Source organism: Artibeus jamaicensis, unplaced genomic scaffold, assembly GCF_021234435.1.
Source record: "Artibeus jamaicensis isolate MK-2021 breed Jamaican fruit bat unplaced genomic scaffold, CSHL_Jam_final contig_1998, whole genome shotgun sequence".
Taxonomy (NCBI): domain Eukaryota; kingdom Metazoa; phylum Chordata; class Mammalia; order Chiroptera; family Phyllostomidae; genus Artibeus; species Artibeus jamaicensis.
In genome coordinates, this window is record NW_026521407.1 from 4,430,631 (window position 1) to 4,450,364 (window position 19,734).

General features: G+C 41.3%; 2 protein-coding genes across 12 annotated transcripts in view; one reads left to right on the forward strand and one right to left on the reverse strand.

The window, feature by feature from the left end:
- Positions 1-1,018, reverse strand: part of MBTD1 (mbt domain containing 1) — a 70,792-nt gene extending 69,774 nt beyond the window's left edge. For 5 of the 11 annotated variants that reach the window (XM_053654973.1, XM_053654974.1, XM_053654952.1 and 2 more), the window contains exon 1: positions 348-593. The gene's annotated coding sequence lies outside the window, so the exon portion shown is untranslated. Of the gene's footprint in view, positions 1-347; positions 595-632 lie in introns of those variants that run through there. The other 6 variants (XM_053654964.1, XM_053654967.1, XM_053654972.1 and 3 more) reach the window with 3 other exon arrangements.
- Positions 1,010-19,734, forward strand: part of UTP18 (UTP18 small subunit processome component) — a 36,006-nt gene continuing 17,281 nt past the window's right edge. Inside the window, exons 1-7 of the mRNA XM_037129630.2 lie at positions 1,010-1,437; positions 3,110-3,222; positions 5,657-5,755; positions 8,203-8,270; positions 13,838-13,926; positions 15,486-15,611; positions 15,709-15,883. Coding sequence (XP_036985525.2) covers positions 1,051-1,437; positions 3,110-3,222; positions 5,657-5,755; positions 8,203-8,270; positions 13,838-13,926; positions 15,486-15,611; positions 15,709-15,883 — 1,057 coding nt within the window. The 5' untranslated portion in view covers positions 1,010-1,050. The remainder of the gene's footprint in view (positions 1,438-3,109; positions 3,223-5,656; positions 5,756-8,202; positions 8,271-13,837; positions 13,927-15,485; positions 15,612-15,708; positions 15,884-19,734) is intronic.

Sequence of the window (19,734 nt, forward strand, 5' to 3'; positions counted from 1 at the left end):
TAAAAGTCTCAAATGCAGCCTCGCCCTCACACCCACCAGCCAGAGCTGAAGGGGGAGGGGGCGGGACAGAGGAAAACTTTCTTCTGAATTTTTTCTTTCAGAAAGTGTATATAGAGTGTAGAGAGAACCCCGAAGAGTCCGGGGCTGAGGGGGAGGGGGGAGGGGAACCCCCCGGAATCGTTTAACGGCCGGTAGGGGGAGGGGAGCTCCGGAGGTTGAGGGGGGCGTGGGATGGAGAAGCAGGCCTGGGAACCGGGTCAAGTAGCTGAAGGGGCTCCTGGGGTCGGGGAGCTGCAGGCGTCCCCCCCCACCTGGCACACAAAGCGACTGCCGCGCTCAGCTCTCACCAGATCCTTTGTGCTTTCCATCAGGGCCTCATGGGTAGGGGTTGTCCGTGCTCCCCGGGCCCGCGGCGCCCCCTCCCCGAGCCGGGGGCAGGCGCCTCTCCCCGGGGCTACGGCGACTACAGGGGTGCCCAGTCTGGGCCCACACCCGTGGCGGCTGCGGCAGCCCCCGGATTTCCCCCCCTTTAACTAGGGTGGCCCCAGGATATCAACAACATTAGCATAGCCCTCCCTCCCAGCGCGCCTGCGCCGTGACCCGCGCCCCGATTGGCCCACTTCCCTACATACCCTCCTTGCTCTCTTCCAGCGTGGGACCCTCTGCAGGCTCCGTACTCCAAGGGCCGTACCAAAACGAAGGGGTGGAAAATGTAATAGGGGCTTGTGTTAAGTAGAGTGGTTAAAAAGTCATGAGGAAGAGTAAAAGTTTCGTTCAGTCATCTCAGTTTATACTGCGGCTTTCTCTTACTCCTTTCAATCAGTTGCAGCTGCTAAGTTGTGTTGGAAAAAATTTTCCACTCCAGTCACGCCGCCTCCCCCTCCACCCGGAAGATTGATCCTCCCGGAGGAACTCCCCTACAGGGAGGGGTTAGTGTGGGGGAGTGGGCGTTACGTAGGGTAGGAGTGTTGATCACGTGCTAGTAGGCTGCGCAGACTCCTTCCAACCCCTCCGGGCCTCAGAGGTGCCGAGACCGCTGTGACTCGGCGCATGCGCCGCGAGGGTCCACGTGAGCGCCTGCGATTTCTAAACCCAACGATGCCGCCCGAACGGAGGAGGAGGACGAGATCGGACCGGAGAACCGGAGCGAGGCCAAACCCGAAGGCCCGAATGAAGCCGGACAGGGCAGTCCGAGCGGGGCCGGGCGGACCGCCCCGAAAGGCTGCTTATTCATCCCAGCGGAAACTGCCGGCCCGATCCGGAGCAGCAGCCGCTGCTATCGCAGTCGCGGCAGAGGAGGAGAGACAGCTCAGGCAGCGGAACCGTCTGGCACTAGAGGAGGACAAGCCGGCAGTGGAGCGGTGCCTGGAGGAGCTGGTGTTCGGTGATGTCGAGGACAACGAGGATGTGCTTCTGCAGCGTTTGCGAGGCCCGCGGGTGAGGGAGACCGTGGTGCCCGGACCGTGCGCGCTTGGGAGGGCTGGAGGTAGGGGGTGATCAGGAGGCGGAGCCTGGGCGACCTGAGGCGCCGGCTAGTACCCAGGTGGGAAGGTGCTGGAGAACTGGGGCGCCGAGAGGGCCCGGCAGTCTGGAGAGGGCGGTGACCGCGCCTTTCCCCGCCCTGTTGGGAGCGGCTGTGCCTGGTGTCCGGTTGGCGCTCAGCATGTTTTGTTGAGTGAACTGTGAACTGTAGTCAGGAGCATCTTTGATTATAGCCAGCAGTGCTCAGCCCCACTGTCCTCAGACTCAGTGGTGGTTCTCTTGTGGTCGTTTGATCCCCTGCTTTAATACGTCGTGGTGATTCAGGAATTCCACTTCGTTTGTGGAATCAGAATTCGTGAGCCCGGGCCTGGGAGTCTGTGTTTTAGCATCTCTCCAAATGAGCGACTCTCCAGTTTTGAGAACGACCACATATTCATCTATTCAACAAATGTTTGTGAGTCTGTTGGGTGCCAGATGTTTTTCTTGGCAATGAAACCGTGCATGATTATAATTTCAGCATACCTTTAAAAAATCGCCCCTTTCGTTACATACCTGCCCCTGACCCCAAAGATTGGGACCCCCGGGCATTGGGAAAAAACGGACAAAAAACCCCGGTCTTTTGGAGCCCTTATGTACTAGCGGTGGAGGCAGAAGGTAAAGCAGATAAGCACTACTGTAAAATTCACAGTAAGTGAAGAAAAAAAAAGCAAAAGCATTTGGGGGGGAAGATAAGTAGTATATGTAGAGAAGGCCTGTGAAATTTTAGGTGACCTGGCGGAGCAAAGCCTCACTGATAATCGTGATTTAATCAACAAACGTGGGCCTAGCAAGTACCAACTAATTGCCAGGAACTCATATGGGTGCTTGTAGGAGAAGCTGCAGAAATCTGATAGGTGTATGGAGAACTACCACTGGAAAAACGCTGAGCCGGGTCACTGTTTCCTGGTCAGGAAGAGAAACAGTCTCTGTTAGGTGCGATTTACTGGGCTTTGAAGGGTCACAGGCTGGTGACAGCCAGTAGAAATCGTTTGTTCATTTCAGCGTGATTTGGTGAAAACACGACCTCACTTCAGGGGATATTCTGGGGTCTAGATTTAGATTTGGTAATATGGTATAACATTTTCTTTTTCTTTTTTAAATTGTTGTCCCCATTTCATTATAACATTTCTTAAGGTAGGGGGTCAGGAATGACAAAAATGCAGAAGAGGTATGTCTAAGAATTTGAAATTTGAGTTAACTATGACATTCAGTCATTTTACTGGATCTTTGATGCTACTCTGCCTCTGGTCCTGTAATTTCTGTAGTTCTGGGATTTTTCGTGCTCCTTTCTTTATCTGTCAGTTTACCTTTTGCTTTTCTTGTCTGACTTGGTCTTTTCCGCTGACCACATTGATGTTCTCTTCTTGACTGTTCCATCTTACCTCATCGTGTCCAGTGTGTGATACCATTCTCTTATTTCCTCACTTTTTATTCTTCTTCTGGCATTTGCTGTGGTAGCACTCTATCCTGTTATTTCATCAGAGGGCCTGCAAAGCAAAGAGTTCCACAGGCCATCTAACTTCCTGTGTTTGGGAGCCACCATGGGGTATGAAAAACTCAGTGCTTGAGGGCATTTTGTCTTCTCTAGGTTCAAGTACAGAGGGACTCAGGCGACTCGGAAGTTGAGAATGAGGCAAAAGATAATTTTCCACTTCAGAAGAAGCCAGTTTGGGTGGATGAAGAAGATGAAGTTGAGGAAATGTAAGTTGCCAAATTTTCCAGAATCCGTCTGGATACTTTAAAAGTTATATACAGGTTTGAAAAGAGTTCTCTTTACAGAATGTGGTTGTGAGAAGATTTGAGAAATACTGGAAAGTACAGGAAGGAAAAGGTCGTTCATAATCCTGCCACAGAGGTAGGACCACTGTTAACACATTCACATACTACTCTCCCTTTCTCTTCTCTTCTGTGTTGTCTAAGCCTGAATTTGCCTTCTAATTTGGCCAGTTCCTAACCAACCATGGGCAAGATTGGAACTACCTTTTCTTGTTTGTAAAATGGAGATGATGATAGTAATTGTTGGGTTGGCCAAAAAGTCCATATGGTTTTTTCCTGTAAAATAAAAGACTCATTTTTCATTTTTACCAATAACGTTGTTCATTTGGATATTTTGATTATGTTGGCAATCTCCTGTGTGATATAATATTGATTGTTCTCGATTAATGTCTCGATTTGATTGCTGTCAACTTTGATTGATTTACCCAATTGTGGAGCATCATCCAGCAAGAAATCTCCATAAAACTTCACAAGCCACTTTTGATAGGTTCGATCAAACATTACACCTTCTCCACACACTGCACAAATTTTTTGCATTTCAGTTGTTTTCACATTTCTTGAAATAATAAAGCATAATATGCTGAAAATAACACATTTCTTTCCATCTTCAGTATTAAAGTGGCTACACAAAAATTCACCCGTTTTGCTTAAGTTTATTTTTAAATGCATGCCGATAATGACATCTGTCACAATACAGTCTAACAAAATCGTTTGAAATGATGTTAAAGATAACTAAGTGTTACTAGAGCCACCTTAGGAAAAATAACAGATGAAGTTTTGGCCCACCTAATGTATCAGAAGGCTTTTGGGATAAAATGAAATAGTGTATATAGAACTCTTAGCACAATGCCCAAAACTGAGAAAAGACTGGAAAACATATAACATGCACTTCAATAGATGGGAATGACTGTACTGCAAGCATATCTCCCCACTTAAAAAGAGAAAAACACCTTCACGAACATGTTTTAAGGGGTATATTATGTAGTCCATTGTATGAATTGACCATACTTTCCACAGCTATTATTGCATGGATAGTTTTTTTGTTTCCCTTTAATAAGTTAATGTTGAGATACATATCTGTGCATAAACATTGTCTCACTTTTCTAATTACTTATTTGAGAAAGATTCTCTGAGGTAGAATTACTTATTCAAAAAGCAACAGAGATTTTTAAGGTTCTTGATAAATATTGCCAGACTGAGCATGAAGTTCTACCAACTCACTATCCCATTGAGAAGGGCCCATTGCATTCCATTTTTATAAAAAATGACTTACCTTTTTTTAGACTCTGTCAGTTTAATGGATAGGAAATACCTACTTGTGTTGAGACAACATTTTTGTTATTCCCAGTATTTCTTAAAAATGGTCTCCATTATATCTTTTTTTATTTGTCTTTTGGAGACTTTATTTTTTAGTAAAAACTATAAGGTGTACAACGTGATGTTTTGATATTCAAGCTAATTAACATATTTGTCTTCTCATATAGTCCCCCCCCTTTTTTTTTGTAGTGAGAGCACCTGAAATCTCCTGTTAGTGAATGTCGAGTGTACAGTGCAGTGTTACTAAATGTAGTCAGCAAGCTGTATGGTAGCTATCTGCTCTATGCAACTCATCCTGCATAGTTGGAGTTTTGACCAACTTCTCCCCATTTCCCTTAAGCCACCATTCTCTGCTTCTCTGTGTTCTCTTTTTAGATTCCACGTATAAGGAGATTATTCGGTATTTTTTTTCTATTTGTCTTATTTCACTTAGCATAATGTCCCCCAGCTTCATTCACATTGTCACAGATGGCAGGATGAGACTGTTCCTTAATGATACTGCTACATTAGCTCCTTACATATTGAGAATTTCAAACCTATATATGTCAAATTTATGTAGGTTTTTCTCCGAGTTTTCTGTTTGCCTTTTAAGTTTGTTTTTAATGTTGTTTGTCAGAACATTTAAAATTTTTATAGTCAAATTTATTAGCCTTATTCTTTTGTCTTTAAAAAGTCCATCAGAGAGAGAGAAATGTTTGCCTGTATTTTTCGTTCATAGCATTATTTTAAGGTGTGTTTTTTATACGTTTGATTTTTTTTTTGTTTTACCTGGAATTTATTTAGGTGAATGGCATAAGCTGTGTCTAAAGTCTTTGTGAATTTGAACTGTTAGTTCTTACGGGGTAAATTGGATGATCTGAAATATTGGAGACTCCTTTATGTGTTGGGAAGAATGGAGAGTGTGCGTCCGAGATGTTCCACATTTTACAAATTGTAAACTATATTTTTCAATTAAATTAGTTTTCTCAAACTACCAGAGGCAACAACCATTTATATTGAGTCTTTAAAAGTTACTTAAAGCATGCTGTTCTGTGTTTTATAGGGTTGACATGGCGAACAACCGTTTTCGGAAAGAAATGATGAAAAATGCCAATGAAAGTAAACTTACAAAAGACCAGCTTCAAAAGAGGCTTAAGGAAGAGTAAGTATCCTTTTTCATATGATTTTAACCAGGAGGTGATACTTTTTTCTTTTAAAGATTTTATTTATTATTAGTTTTAGAGAGGAAGGGAGGGAGAAAGAGAGAGAGAGAAGAATCAATGTGGGTTGCCTCTCACATGAGCCCATCTGGGGACCTGACCTGGCCCATGTGCTGGGACTGGGAATTGAACAGGTGACCCTTTGATTCACAGGCTGGTGCTCAATCCACTGAGCCACCTCAGCCAGGGCTAACCAGGAGGTATGTATAACCAGTAGTTTATTTTGACTTGCTCTGTCTTTGGTTGTAATAGCTTCTTGGGTAGTTTGGTTTCCATTTTGAAACAGCATGAGCATTGCTCTTGGAAGAAACAGGGGAAGAGGGAATATAAATACAAAAAAAATTTGGGAAAAGCTTGTAATCCCACCATCCAAATAAAAACTGATAATATTTCTTACTTGCTTGTTCATTTGTACATGGTAAACCATCTCTTTTTCACAATTTCTGGCCTCTTTTTGTTGAACAGCGCTAGGAAATATGTGTATATTTTAAAACGATTTCACATTGGTTCTAATTCAAACTTGCAGATCTTTAAAAATATTTTTAAAATATTTTAAAAATATTTTATTTTTGTTTTAAAATATTTTTATTTTTATAAAACTTGTAGAGGTTTATTGCATTATCACTTTCTTAAAAAGTGGGTTTACTGAAGTATATTTACAGTGAAATTCAAGTATAATTATCAGTGAAAAGGTACTCGTTTTCGAGTATCTTTATGAACTTCATTAAACACGTAGTCATGTAAGCACCACAGTAGTTAATTAAGGTCTGCCGTTGAACTGTGGAACATTGCCATCACCCCGAAAAGTTCTGTTCTGCTCCTTTGTAGTCTGCCCTCTCCTCAACCTCTTGTACCTCTAGCCCCTGACAACCACTGGTGCTGTCATTACAGACTTGTTTTTTCCAGAGTGTCATGTAAATGAAACACGGGGTCTTTTGAATCTGTTAAGCTCATTTAGCGAGCCTATTATTTCAGCTTTACATCTTTTCAGCTTGAGAACTTGTTTAATATCTGTTTTACCTTTTATTATGTTAAATTTCCTTTAAATACTTGAAAATATTTTCCTTTTAGTTATCTCAAAGTCCTTGAATGCTAATTCTGTTAGGTCTGTCATTTCCGTGTATGTTTCTATTGACTGATTTTTCTTCTGGTTATGTAGTTTTGATTGGATTCGGAAGAATGTGTTGTTACAGTATTGATTTTATTTTTTGCTGCTAATGAGCCTTGAACTTTGCGTTGGCAGGCCATTAATTGGCTTGGAGATCAGTTTGATCCTTTCAAGATTTATTTTTATTTTTGTTCTAGAGTAGCATATGATAAACTAGGTTGGTTTGGCTTTGTTGCTAAGGTATGCCATTTCTGGGATCGCTACTGAATGCCCTGGGTGTTCGGTAAGGACCTTCTCTTTCTCACTGGGCGGAACTTGAGTGAGCTTTGGAATCGTGCAACTTACAACTCCTTAGTCTTTGCTTGACCACATGGAGTTTTCATTCTGTGAGTGTGCAGCTTAGTATTCAGCAAAAGTGTTTGTCGGTGGACACCTGTGCAGATGTCCACCGGAACTCTTTCTGGAACTTTCTCTTCTGCAGTCCACTGCCCTTCCAATTCCAGTTATCTCAGCCTCTTTCAAGTCTGATCTTTTTCTGCTTCCATGCCACTGGCTTTTTCAAATGCCTTCAGGGGAACTCCTGGTGGAGATGACTCACCTTGTTACTTCCTTTCTCGGGGACCACAGTCCTGTGTTGCCTGTTGTCCAATTCCTGAAAACAGTTTCATGTATTTTGTCCAGTTTTCTAGTTTTTATGGCTAGTGGGCTTAGTTTGGTGAGCTTGCCTATATTTCTGTATAATACAATTAAAATGTTTTTTTATGCTCTTCTGGATACCAGCCTTTCAGAATATAACTATCATGCTTCTCCTAATGCTTATTTTTTTCCAGAGCAGAATTCCCTTTTTAGTGAAAGGATATATGATGGAGGTTTTGTATTAGCAGTCTGGTCATTCTTTTTCAGACATATTCTATCATGTGCTGTGTACTATAGCATTGGTTTATATGCACAGAGACTTACTTACTTAGTCCCAAGATCCCAAGTGTTTTGAAATGAACAAATAAGACAATCACGTAACTGAATGTAAAAAATTAACAATTAGGTATTCAGGTATCCTGTATCCAGAACTTATTTAGGTGGTTAGAAATTTATGAAAGTATCCAAAGTAAGCATGTTGGAACTATTTTGGGTGAGTGGATCTTCTGTGCTTAAAGACAGTAACTTCTTTGGAAGAGAATCTGTACATGTTCTCAAGGATGAGTGAACCTGTATTCTTTAAATGTATCAAGCTTTATGGACTTAACAGTGGTTACCATACAAATTGTTCCTGTTTTTGCTTAGATTCCAGCATGCTATGGGGGGAGTTCCTGCCTGGGTAGAGAATAGTAAGCGGAAAACATCTTCAGACGGTGAGTATCGATACCACTGTTTAAGTTAGTAAATAAGTTCTTTTCCTGTTCTGTTATTATTTGAACTTTCTCATGAGTCTTACTAAACCTGGTATTTCTGATGTCTTTTTTTTTTTTAATGTCTGGTTTGGAAGTCTACCATTTCTCTGAGGAAATCAACTGTCTCTCTGAATCCCTTTTATAATAGTGCAAGGCTTACTTAACTACGTATTCTCCACTGCAAGGACAGTAATGGATGGGTTTTACAATTTTCATTTTCTCAACAGAACTTTGTTGCATTATGGCATGGGGTTAAGGGAAAATGAGTAGCACCGTTACCTCTCCATTCAGATCCCCCCTGAAGATATTGGCAGCTGATCTAGCAAATGGGTTAGATTCCCAAGGAGCACAGGTCTGGTCGGGCCCAGATGAAGGGTCGCTTTATAAACTCGTTTTTCAGCTCCAGGTTTTAAGTTTGGCTTGCACAATAACTACTTTTTGCTTTTTTATTATTATTATTTTTCCTCCTTCAAGGATATGTTTTATTGATTTGAGAGAGAGAAACATTGATGTGAGAGGAAAATATCGATTGGTTGCCTGTTGTACGCCCCCAGAACAGCAAGTGGACTCACAGCCTTTAATGTACGGGATGATGCTCGAGTCAGCTGAGCTGCCTGGGCACTATTTTCTGCTTTTTAGATCCTTGTGTTTAGATACAACCATGAATGGCCTAGCCAAGATTTGATTTATGTTTTTGGAGTTACAAATTTTATGGTTGGAATGGACCTTTGATCTTTAGGGAGTCTAGAATATGTCTTCCCCCTAATTCAGGAATTAATACCTCATGCATCCTTAGCATCCTTAATATCTCATGAATTTGTCTGATCACCACCACCATCTCTCCTTCCGTTCATCCCATCCCTGTCTGTCCTCATGGTATCATGTACAGGGATCCCATACATTAGAGCTAGTTGTTTTATATACTGCCATTGGAAAACTCAATCTGTTATTAAGTAGAAGATTACCTTCTGGTTTCCAGCCAGGTAACTCACAGGGTTTAAAGGAATGTTAGTGTTGTAGCCTGACTTTATCTACTGAAAGAACTTTTTCTACAACATCTGTTAGGTGATAATTTAGCCTCTGCTTAAATATATCATATACTGTTGTACTCTTTCTTCCCCTTTTCTTTTTTTAAAGTAATTTTGTTGATTATGTTATTACAGTTGTCCCAATTTTTCCCCCTTTTACTCTCTACACCTGGGACCCCCTCCCCTCCAGCATCTCCCTACCGCCTTAGTTCGTGACTATGGGTAGTACATATAAGTTTTTTTGTTTCTCCATTTCGTATACTAGTCTTAACATCCCCCTGTCTATTTTGTACCTACCAGTGTACCTTTTTCCATATTCTCCCCCTTCCCCCTCCCAGCTGATAACCCTTCAAATCATCTCCGTATCTATGATTCTGTTCCTATTCTGCTTGTTTGCTTAGGTTTTTGTTTTTGTTTTTAAGATTCTGTTGTTGATAGTTTTGAATTTGTTGCCCTTTTAATCTTCATAGGTTTGATCATCATCTTTTTCTTAAATAAGTCCATTTAACATTTCATGTTATAATGGCTTGTTGATGATGAACTCCTTTAGCTTAACTTGTCTGGGAAGCCCTTCCATTATAAATGACAGCTTTGCTGGATAGAGTAATCTAGCTTGTAGGTCCTTATTTTTATCACTTTAAATATTTCTTGCTAGTCCCTTCTTACTTGCAAAGTTTGTTTTTGAGAAATCAGCTGCCAATCCTATGGGAACTCCTTTGTAGATAACTATCTGCTTTTCTCATGCTGTTTTTAAGATTCTTTCTCTGTAACCGTTGGCACTTTAATTATGATGAGTCTTGGTGTGGTCCTCTTTGGGTCCAACTTCTTTGGGACTCTGTGCTTCCTGGACTTGTATGTCTATTTCCTTTTCCAAATTAGAGACATTTTCTTTCCTTTTTTTTCAACTTCTTGCTCTTCCTCTTCTCTTTCTGGCACCCTTATGATCCGGATGTTGGTATGTTTGGAGATGTCCCAGAGGGTCCTTATGGTGTCCTGTTTTTTTTTGTTTGTTTGTTTTGTTTTGAGTTTTTTTTCTTCTGCTGTTCTACATGAATGCTTATTTCTTCCTTATGTTCCATATTGTTGATTTGAATCCTACTTCCTCCTCATCAGTCATGGTTCTCTGTAGATTTTTCTTTATTTCACTTAGTGTAACCTTCATTTCTTTTACGTTGTTGCTATACTCAGTGAGTTCTTAGAGCATACTTATCACCAGTGCTTTGAACTCTGCATCTGATAAATTGGTTATCTCTGTTTCATTTAGTTCTTTTTCTGGGGTTTTGTTCTGTTCTTTCATTTGGGCCACATTTCTTTGTCTCCTCAATTTGGCAGCCTCCCTGTGTTTGTTTCTGTGTATTACAGTTGCTTTGACTCTGTTTTAGTAACATGGCCTATTGTAGAAAAGATACCTGTAAATTGTGTGTGGCCAAGCCTTACGTAATCACCAGGGTGGGGCAGGTGGCTTCACAACTTTGTGTCTCTGTGTTGGGGGAGAGCTCGGAGAGGGGACAGTGCTGCTGCCTGGCTTCTGGAGGTTTGCCTGGCACTTGCCTTGTTTCCAGTCATTTCACCAACTTCCTGTATGTAACCGAAGCCCTTCTTCGTGGTGATTCCCACAGTGGGTGGGTTTGCATATATTCCAACTCTGTGCGGGCCCTTTAAATGAACTCTTGAAAATTGGGCAGCTTCTTCTGCTGCCCCAACTCCCACTGGTTTTTATAGCCAGAAAGTATGGGGATTTATCTTCCTGGGGCTGTAACTCTGGGCTGTGTAGTCTGGCCTGGGAGTGGGATTGCTTGCTCCCAAAGTATCCCTCTTTTTATCCACCGCATGTGACTATGGGACTCTGCCGGTCTCTGCAACTCCACTCCTCCTGATCCATCTGGATGAATGTGACTTCTTTAAATCCTTGGTGGTTGGACTTCCATACAGCTTGATGTTTTGATGGTTCTAGTTGTTACTTGTTTTGAGAAATAGTTGTTATTCTCTCTGGTTGTGCAAGGAGGCAAAGTGTGTCTACCTATGCCTCCATCTCCCCCTTCTCTTTTCTTTCAGAGCAAGTTGTTATAATTTTTTTATTTTGAAATTTACCTCCTTACACTCTATAGTTCTGCCTTTTGGAAATATGTAATCTTGCCTCTCTTTCATATCAAAAATTTCTTATTTAAGAAATCTCTTGTTTGTTTTTTTTATTTAATGTGTTAAATATACTTTGTCATTTACCTTTTTTTTTTATATGACATAATTCCTATACCCTTGGTAACTAGGTTGCCCTTGTGGGTGAAATATAATTTTATTAGCAATTTTAGAATTTTGCATTCATAGAATCTCAACATTTTAGAACCATGTAATTATAGACAGTTATACTAGCCGTTGACCAACAAAACCTCCCTAGTCCTAGTGGCTTAATTCAGAAGTTTTTCTTTTTTTCTTTTTTTTGTAAAATTGGGTTGGTGGAAAGGTGATTATCTGCTTCAGGGACCCAAGTTTATAGAGATTCTGTCACCTTCAGGCTGCAGCTTTCGCAGTTGCCCAAGATACTGACATCCAGGAGAGAGAGAAAGACAGACAGACAGACAGACGGGGGGAGTCTCACCCAAGGGAGGATTTTTATTGGCCTGTGCTGAGAGTGGTGTCAATACATGATATTTTCACCTACATTTTATTGGCCAGAGCTCAATCATGAGGCCATACTAAGTGCATAGGCTACGAGGAAATGTAGTTTGACTTTGTGCCCAGGATAAAAAGGAAATGGATTAGGCCAACAATTAGCCTCTCTGCTACCCTCTAGGGTGTCCTAGTCTAATTCCTTCATTTTACAGACGAGAAGAGTATATAGTTAGAACAGATAAAATTGACTTCCTCTTGTGGTGACTGGAACCCAGTTTCACAGTTATTGCCAATATTTTATTTATATCTATAAATACTTCACTGAGTGTCTTTAAATGAGAGTGCCCCCCCCTTTAAACGTAATGACAATGCTACCATCCTGTATCAAAAATCAACCATAATTCCTTAGTATTGTGGATTATTTTATTGCTGCTGCTTTAGTTTATCCCACCCCATCTCCTTGCCCAATTTTTTTAGCTTGCTTTGTATTTTGCTGGGTGTTTTTGGTGCTTTTGAATCTGGCTTGATATCTGTTTTAAGTTTTGGAAATTCTTACCTATTGCCTCTTCAAATGATTATGTTCTAGTCTACTAGCTAAAAGTATATTAAATGTTTTTATTTTCAACATATTCTGTGTTCTTTTCATTATTTTTAATCTTTTTTGCTTTCTGTAACTTTAGTCTGGGTAATTTTCTCTGATCTATTTTTCAGACCACTAATTCTCAAACTAATTTTGATGTACTGTTTAAAAAATCCTTTGGGATGTTAGTTAATTTCTGTGGTTCAATTCTGAATCTTGTCTTTCATTATTCTGAATATATTAAATATTACATCTGGTAACTCCATTATCTAGCTCTCCTATGAGAATTGTGTGTTTTTCCTTGGGTTTTAGTCATGTGACCTTATCTTAACCTGGTTCTGGACATTGTTTATGAAAAACAGTATTGATTAGAGGCCTAAGACAATGACATTTTTGTCCATTGAATTCGTATAGAATTGACTCTCAAAACGCAGGTTTAAACTGTCTGGCCCACTGGTACGTGGGTTTTTTTTTTTCAGTTGACCTGTGCAGTTTAGTTGACCTGCACGGTTCAAACGGGCATTGTTCAAGGGCCCACCGTATTTTTTGCTGGGTGGCTGGGCAAGGGGCACTAGCAGTCTCAGAGCTGCTTATTCCAGTGAGAGGTTGTGATGACTCAGAGCTGCGTTTCGGCTCCTGTAAGGTTTTCTTATAACTCTTTGGTTTCACCCTAATCCTAGGTGTTTCCTTTTTGTGCCCCCAAACCAAAGCCTGATGGTTAACCAGAGGCCCCCTCGAGAACCTTGTAGGGCTTTTAGTGCAGTTCCTTTCCCACCCGTTTGCCCCAGGAATGTTTTTAAAACTCAGCTCAGCTTCTCAGCTTTCTTTACTAGAAGCATCAGTCATCCCTGGGGGAAAAGCAGCCCTGTTAGCTCTCTTTGAAGTTCTGATACACAGCTTGCTGACGTTGATACTTCAGTCAGCCTAAAGTTCTAGTTCTTTTTCATGCAAGTGGTTAGGCTAGATCTGCTATTCACCCTCTTACCAAAGAACTTAGTTATGAGTTCTTTTTAAATTAAATGCTGGCTTTATTTCAACTTCTTTTCACCTTGTTATAGTTATTGTCGTGAATGTGTCTTTCAGTCCAGAGCCAGGCTTTGATTTTAACCATATATATTGAGCTCTGTGTCACCTTTTTCCTGTGTTCCAAAATTATTTTGCTGCTTTGCTTTTACTAATTGCAATTTAAATAACTTAGTTGAGGCTGGGAGGCTGGGAAGGGAGTTGAAGTTTTGACGCTAGACCTTTGAAGTAGGTAATGGTCATCTCGTTGATTCTAAAGCTCAGCCTTGTGGGTTTATTTGACTTAGATGAAAGTGAAGAGGATGAAGATGATTTGTTGCAGAGGACTGGGAATTTCATATCCACATCAGCTTCTCTTCCAAAAGGAATTTTAAAGGTGAGCATCAGTGAAGTTGGGCCTGTCCAGCTAATTACCTCTGTAATTCAGTGTGCTTCCTAGTCACTAATGTATGGATTCCTTCCATCCGTGGGATTAAGTGTGTTTGCTGTCATTTTTGCCTTGGTAAATACTTATGCTGGTTTCTCATCCTTTACAAAAATAATTTAGAAAATTAAATTGTGTCCCCAGGAATCTTTTAGGAATCCCATTTAATTTCTCCATTTGCATTTTTCTTTATTTCTCTTGGCACTAGCTTAGTTCATACTGCTGTCATCTGTCGCTGTGTTTACTGCAGCAGCTTTGCAACTAGTCTCCCCACTTGTACTTTACTTCCTCCTAAACTATTCTCCATAGAGTAGCCAAAGGGATATTTTAAAAATAAAGCATCAGGTCATGTTAGTTTTCAGTGCCTTTTGAAAAATTCTTAAATTTCTTGTAGTCCAGCTGTCCTTCATGATCTGGCTTATACATACATTAAAACTTCATCTTAGACCTTTTCCTCTATATTTCCTACCCATACCATATAGGCTTTCTGTTTCTTGAATGAGCTGAGTTTTTTCTTGCCCTCAGAACCTTTGCTCTTGTTCTTCTTGCTGCCTGTCTGTTCTTTAAGCATGACTAATGGCCAACTCATTGTTACCTTTCTGCTCAAATGACACCTTAGAAAGGTCCCTCCTGTCCATCCTCTCTGACATGGCCAACACTGATTACTTTCTCACTCATCACTGTGCCTTGCTTGTTCACTGCAGTAACAAAGTGCCTACCTAGCATAGTGCTTCAGTTAACCATCTGTCCAGTGAACAGAGCTCTCTCTCTGGTGTGGATAATTTTCCCCATTATAAAATGGTGGCATGTGTATTTAGATGGGAAGGGGGACCATGTTCTGATAGATGACTGGTAGACAGAGTGATTCTGTCTCCCTCTACCTGAAGAAAATAATTCATTGAGCACTTGATAGGGTGAATTCACCTTCATTTAAAATGTAGTCGGTAGTTGCCATAAAAATTTAACTTCAGTGGTTGCAAAGAAAGTGTATATAAAATATTTTGTTTTTTAAATAATTGAATTTTTAATGCAGAGTGGAAAACCCTGTAAAAACAAAGGAGTAACAGAAAACAGTTCAAACGATGCATGAGATTGTCATTATTTAAACTAACAACCATGTGCCCCTGAGAACATAAGAAATTTGTACTAGTCCTAGAACCGTGGGAGCAGCCACATAGTGCTTTTTATTTTGTGCCATGAATGTAGAGATGCCAGAGTAGGAGTTTTAAGGAAAATTTCCCTGGAAGTCAAAGTCTCCTAACCCAAATAGGGTGTTTTTTGGGAAATGACTGTATCTGGGGCTTCAAGACCTTAATCATTTAATTCTCTCACTTGAAAGACGATGCAAGTGGATTATCGTATAGTAAAATGATTCACTAGTAGGTAGTGGTACTGTTTCAATGGGTTTTCATCTGTAAGTAAACCACTTTATAATGTTTTTCCTTCATGTGCTACAGAAAATAACGTTAACCCATTTGAATTGATAAAATTCCAGCTTTATTTTCCCATAGATGAAGCACTGCCAGCACGCGAATGCTGAACGTCCTACTGCCGCCCGGATCTCGTCTGTGCAGTTCCATCCTGGTGCGCAGGTGGTGATGGTCGCAGCACTTGATAACTCGGTATCACTCTTCCAGGTAGGCATTTCTACATGAAGACGCGGGAAAAGTGTTCACTCCTAGGATACAGGGTCTGGGGAAGTAACCAAAAGGAATGTTTTGTATTTTCTCATAGGTTGATGGAAAAACAAATCCTAAAATTCAGAGCATCTATTTGGAAAAGTTTCCGATCTTTAAGGCTCGTTTTAGTGCTAATGGAGAAGAGGTTTTAGCCACAAGTACCCATAGCAAGGTGCTTTACGTCTATGACATGTTGGCTGGAAGGTTAATTCCTGTACATCAAGTGAGAGGTAAGGTTTCTGTTGAACACATAGCTGATCAGCTCCCACTCCCCAGCCCACAGTTGAGTTTATTTAACATTATTTATAGCCGCTTATTTTCCTCCCCATAGGAGTTTTTTTTTAAGATAATTTTTTATAAGGATTTATTTGTGCCAAATTGACAACATATGGCAGGGAGCAAGATCTCAAACGCTCTTGCAGATTCTGATTCAGTGGGTTGGGGTAGGGGCTGATTCTGCATTTTTAACATGCTCTCAGGTGATGCTAATGCTGATGCTGCTGGTCCATGAAACCTGCTTTGAGTTGAAAATCCTTAAAACCATCTCCCCATGTCTGTTGAAATAGAAAATCCTTAAAACCATCTCCCCATTTCTATTGAAATAGAAAACACTGTATAGTAGTTACTATTTTTACATACTCCACTAATCAGAAGCAGTGGGCTTTGGTTCTTCCTTGTATCCTCTCGGGAAAAGCAAACCGGGGGCTGGCCAAGATATAGTTAGTGTAGGTATGCAGGGTTGTGTATCCATTCATTGGCTTCTAAGACACATCATTTATCTTTCCTCTCAATATTTTCCATTTATTTTCCCTAGTAAGCATAGCTTGGTAATAATGATGATAATAATAATAGTGATGGTAAATGTATTTTCGTGGCGTTACGCTGTTGAACACTATTTTGAGTCTCATCATTGTAAAACACTATAAGTAGCACTGGTTAATTAAGGACACTAGAATAAGGGGGAAATTGCTGACTAGTTAGTATATGTAAGTTTTCTATGTTCACAGATTTGAAAAATGAAGACTATAGAACTGATGCAGATGGTACATTTGTTCATTAATTGTTAGGTTTCATAACCTGGGTTCATACTGTAGCATCCACAGACTCTCAGAATTCTCTGGATAGAGTTAAGGGGCCTGTGGAGTTGGATGGGAAAATATTACATCTTTGTTTTCACTAATCTCTACTGAAATTTAGCATTTCCTTTAGTTATGAATGGTTTGAACAACTGTCATTTTGAGAAGGGGACCATGTGCTTCACCAAACATAAACCTTGTTTATGCTAAATTTACCCCAGGGTGAATGGCATAAGCAAGGTTAAGAACCCCAGGTTACGAGCTCGAACTGGAATTTGACCATCTGGGAATCAGATTAATTGGCCGGGTAGCCACCATTTTGATTACAGACATTATGGTAAGGTTATTTCTGAGCCTTACTTTTCTCTTTTTGTAAAATCACAGGGCAGTAAGTAAGTATTAAAAGAGAATTTTTAAAGTTCCTAACTTGGCACCTGCCACACGGTAAATGCTCAGTGAATGTTAACTGTTGCCACTGTTGGTGGTAACGTATAGTGTGTGTGTTAATCGATAACAATCAGTTGATGGTGAAAATGGCATCAGGTTTTGGACCAGTGGAGTCAGACTGGACCTTGGTCAGCGACCTTGGTACTTGAGTTCTGGCTGAGAAAAATTCAGAGCCAAAAGATTCAGAGCCAAGTATAAGAGAAAACTTATTTAGAAAGACACAGAGGCAGAAAAAGTGAGTTGTACAAGGAATGGGCCCAGGAAACAAGTCACAGAGGTAAAAGAAAAGGCCTTGGAGCTTAGGAGAGAGAAAGGTAAGGGTCATGCTTGGGGTGGGAAGGGCTTGGCAAGCTTCCTGGGAGAGAGAGCCCCACTGGGTCCTCCATAGGGAGGGTGTTTATTTGGAGTCCTCAGGGGAGGATCCTGATAGAATATTCATCAGATTTCCAGGTGTGCCCTTGCAGGGTCGTGGTCTCCACTGATTGGTCAGCACCAGGTGTCATTAGTCACTGAAGCTGGTCCTGATGTCAGCCATGGGGTCTGTTGTCTGGTTTTTGCTGCTTCTCTGTGCTTAGAGCTGAAACGAAACTGAAGCCTAGATGTTATCTCTGGAGGTTAATGCTTAAGGGTGTGGTTGTACAAGGGCCCACAGGGGAGTTGAAGGAGGCCATTCTTCGGCCCCTTGTTCCTTCTCCACCGGGGTCTGCTGCTTGACTGGTGACCTGCCAGGAGAGGAAAGGTCAGGGGAGGGTCTGAGCCACGGGACTAGCAGTACGAATGCCGGGGTCTAAAAGGCAGGACCGGCTGGCTGTATGGCATGGGAGGAGGAAAGGTTACCTGGGAGCAGGGTCCCTGTTTTCCTAGTTTTGCCAGTTGCTAGGAACCTGGGGCTTTCTGCTGTGGGGACTTTCAGTACCTGGCCAGTCGTCCCTGGTCTTGCCCCATCTGTCTTAACTGGCTACCACAAATCTACTTACTGTGCTGTGGAATTTGGCTTTAATTAAATTTGCCACTCCTTATCGGTTATCAGCAGTTGAGCTAAAAATCTTACAAATCTATAAAAAGATTTATATTTGACATCTTTAAGACATTGTATCTTTCTAGGCCACATTATAAATTTTATTTGACTTACTTTGGAAGGTCCAGCATTTGTAGAGCAATTGTAATACCAGTGCTAGCATTTATTATTACTAATTTTTGTGAGGTTAAAAGCAAAATGATATATACGTACATGTGACTATTATAATACACAGTAAGGTTTCGGTGAACATATGCTTACCTTTGTTATTTTTCCAATTAATTACCAAAGCAGCTACCTGTCCTTATTTGTTGGAATTCTGTTTCCTTCTTGAAGACAGTCCCTCTACTGAACTGACCCTAGATAACAGGCTTAGTCAGGCCAAAAGCACAAGTCTTCCAGCCACCTGCAGGCGGAGAGAGTGGGGGGGCTTCCTGGGTAAGGAGTCCTCTGGTGCTTTGCCTCTGTTGCTGACACGTCGGGTCTGTGTTCATCGTGGTCCTGTACAGTAGGAGGGAACTTCGTTCACTGTTCCTGTGTTGATGCCTGTATAGTATGTATCCCTCCAAGGCCACAGGGGTGCCCAGCTGTAGGCTTCAAATCAACACTTTTTCATCTTCTCTCCTGTTCCCACTACCTGATACTGTGCCATTAGGATTAGGTCTGCAGGTAGCCTGCAGCTGTAGCCTGTCCAGCTGTAGCCTCACACTGGGCTACCACTAGCCTCCCTTCCTTGCTTCATTGTGTAATAATAGTCTCCTCATATTTGGAGCTGTTTCCGTATACGCAGTCAATATAGTTTGGCTAGAATTCGGAAGTTCTTAAGAAAATTACTTAATAGGAATAGAGTCATCATGAAGGAGACTGGTCATCAGCAGAAGTTACCCCAGTGATTACAAGTAAATAATGCACCTGGATTGATTCCAGTCAAGGAACCTAGGGTATCATCTCTGGGAGTGAGGCTGGGATGGGAGGTCCAGTGGGTAGCGGTGGGAGCCATCCCAGCAGGGACAGAGCCTGTTCATAGAATGGAGATGGTGTGTCGGAGACTTAGCCAACATTTTCCTGTAGGGGCTGCGGGTTCTTCACTAGGTTCTTCTTAATTCCTTCTCCCTGATCACTATTTTAACTTAGCCACTTGCATTTAAAAAAAAAATTTTATTTGACTAGGCAGTCTGCTCATACGGTACAAAAATCCAGTATTTACAAATGTGTGGATAGTGAGAAGTCTCTTCTGCTTCATTTCTCTGGCTACCGATTCTCTTCCCTCGAGGTGGCCGGTTATCCCTTCTTTCCGTGTCCTTTCTATTAGGCAACATTTTAATGAGTAACGTGGCTTTCTAAGCAATATGACACCTGGAGTCTCCTGTATAGTCAGTGTGAACCTTTTAGGCATGGAAAAGGGACATGCCCCTTTAAGTAGAGTGACTCTGGTTTATACACCCAGCTCATTCGACTTGGCTACATGAGTCACATCTTGAGAAGCTAATCTAATCTTGAATACACTGACATCTTGTATTTTTTTCTTTTCTTTTTCGTA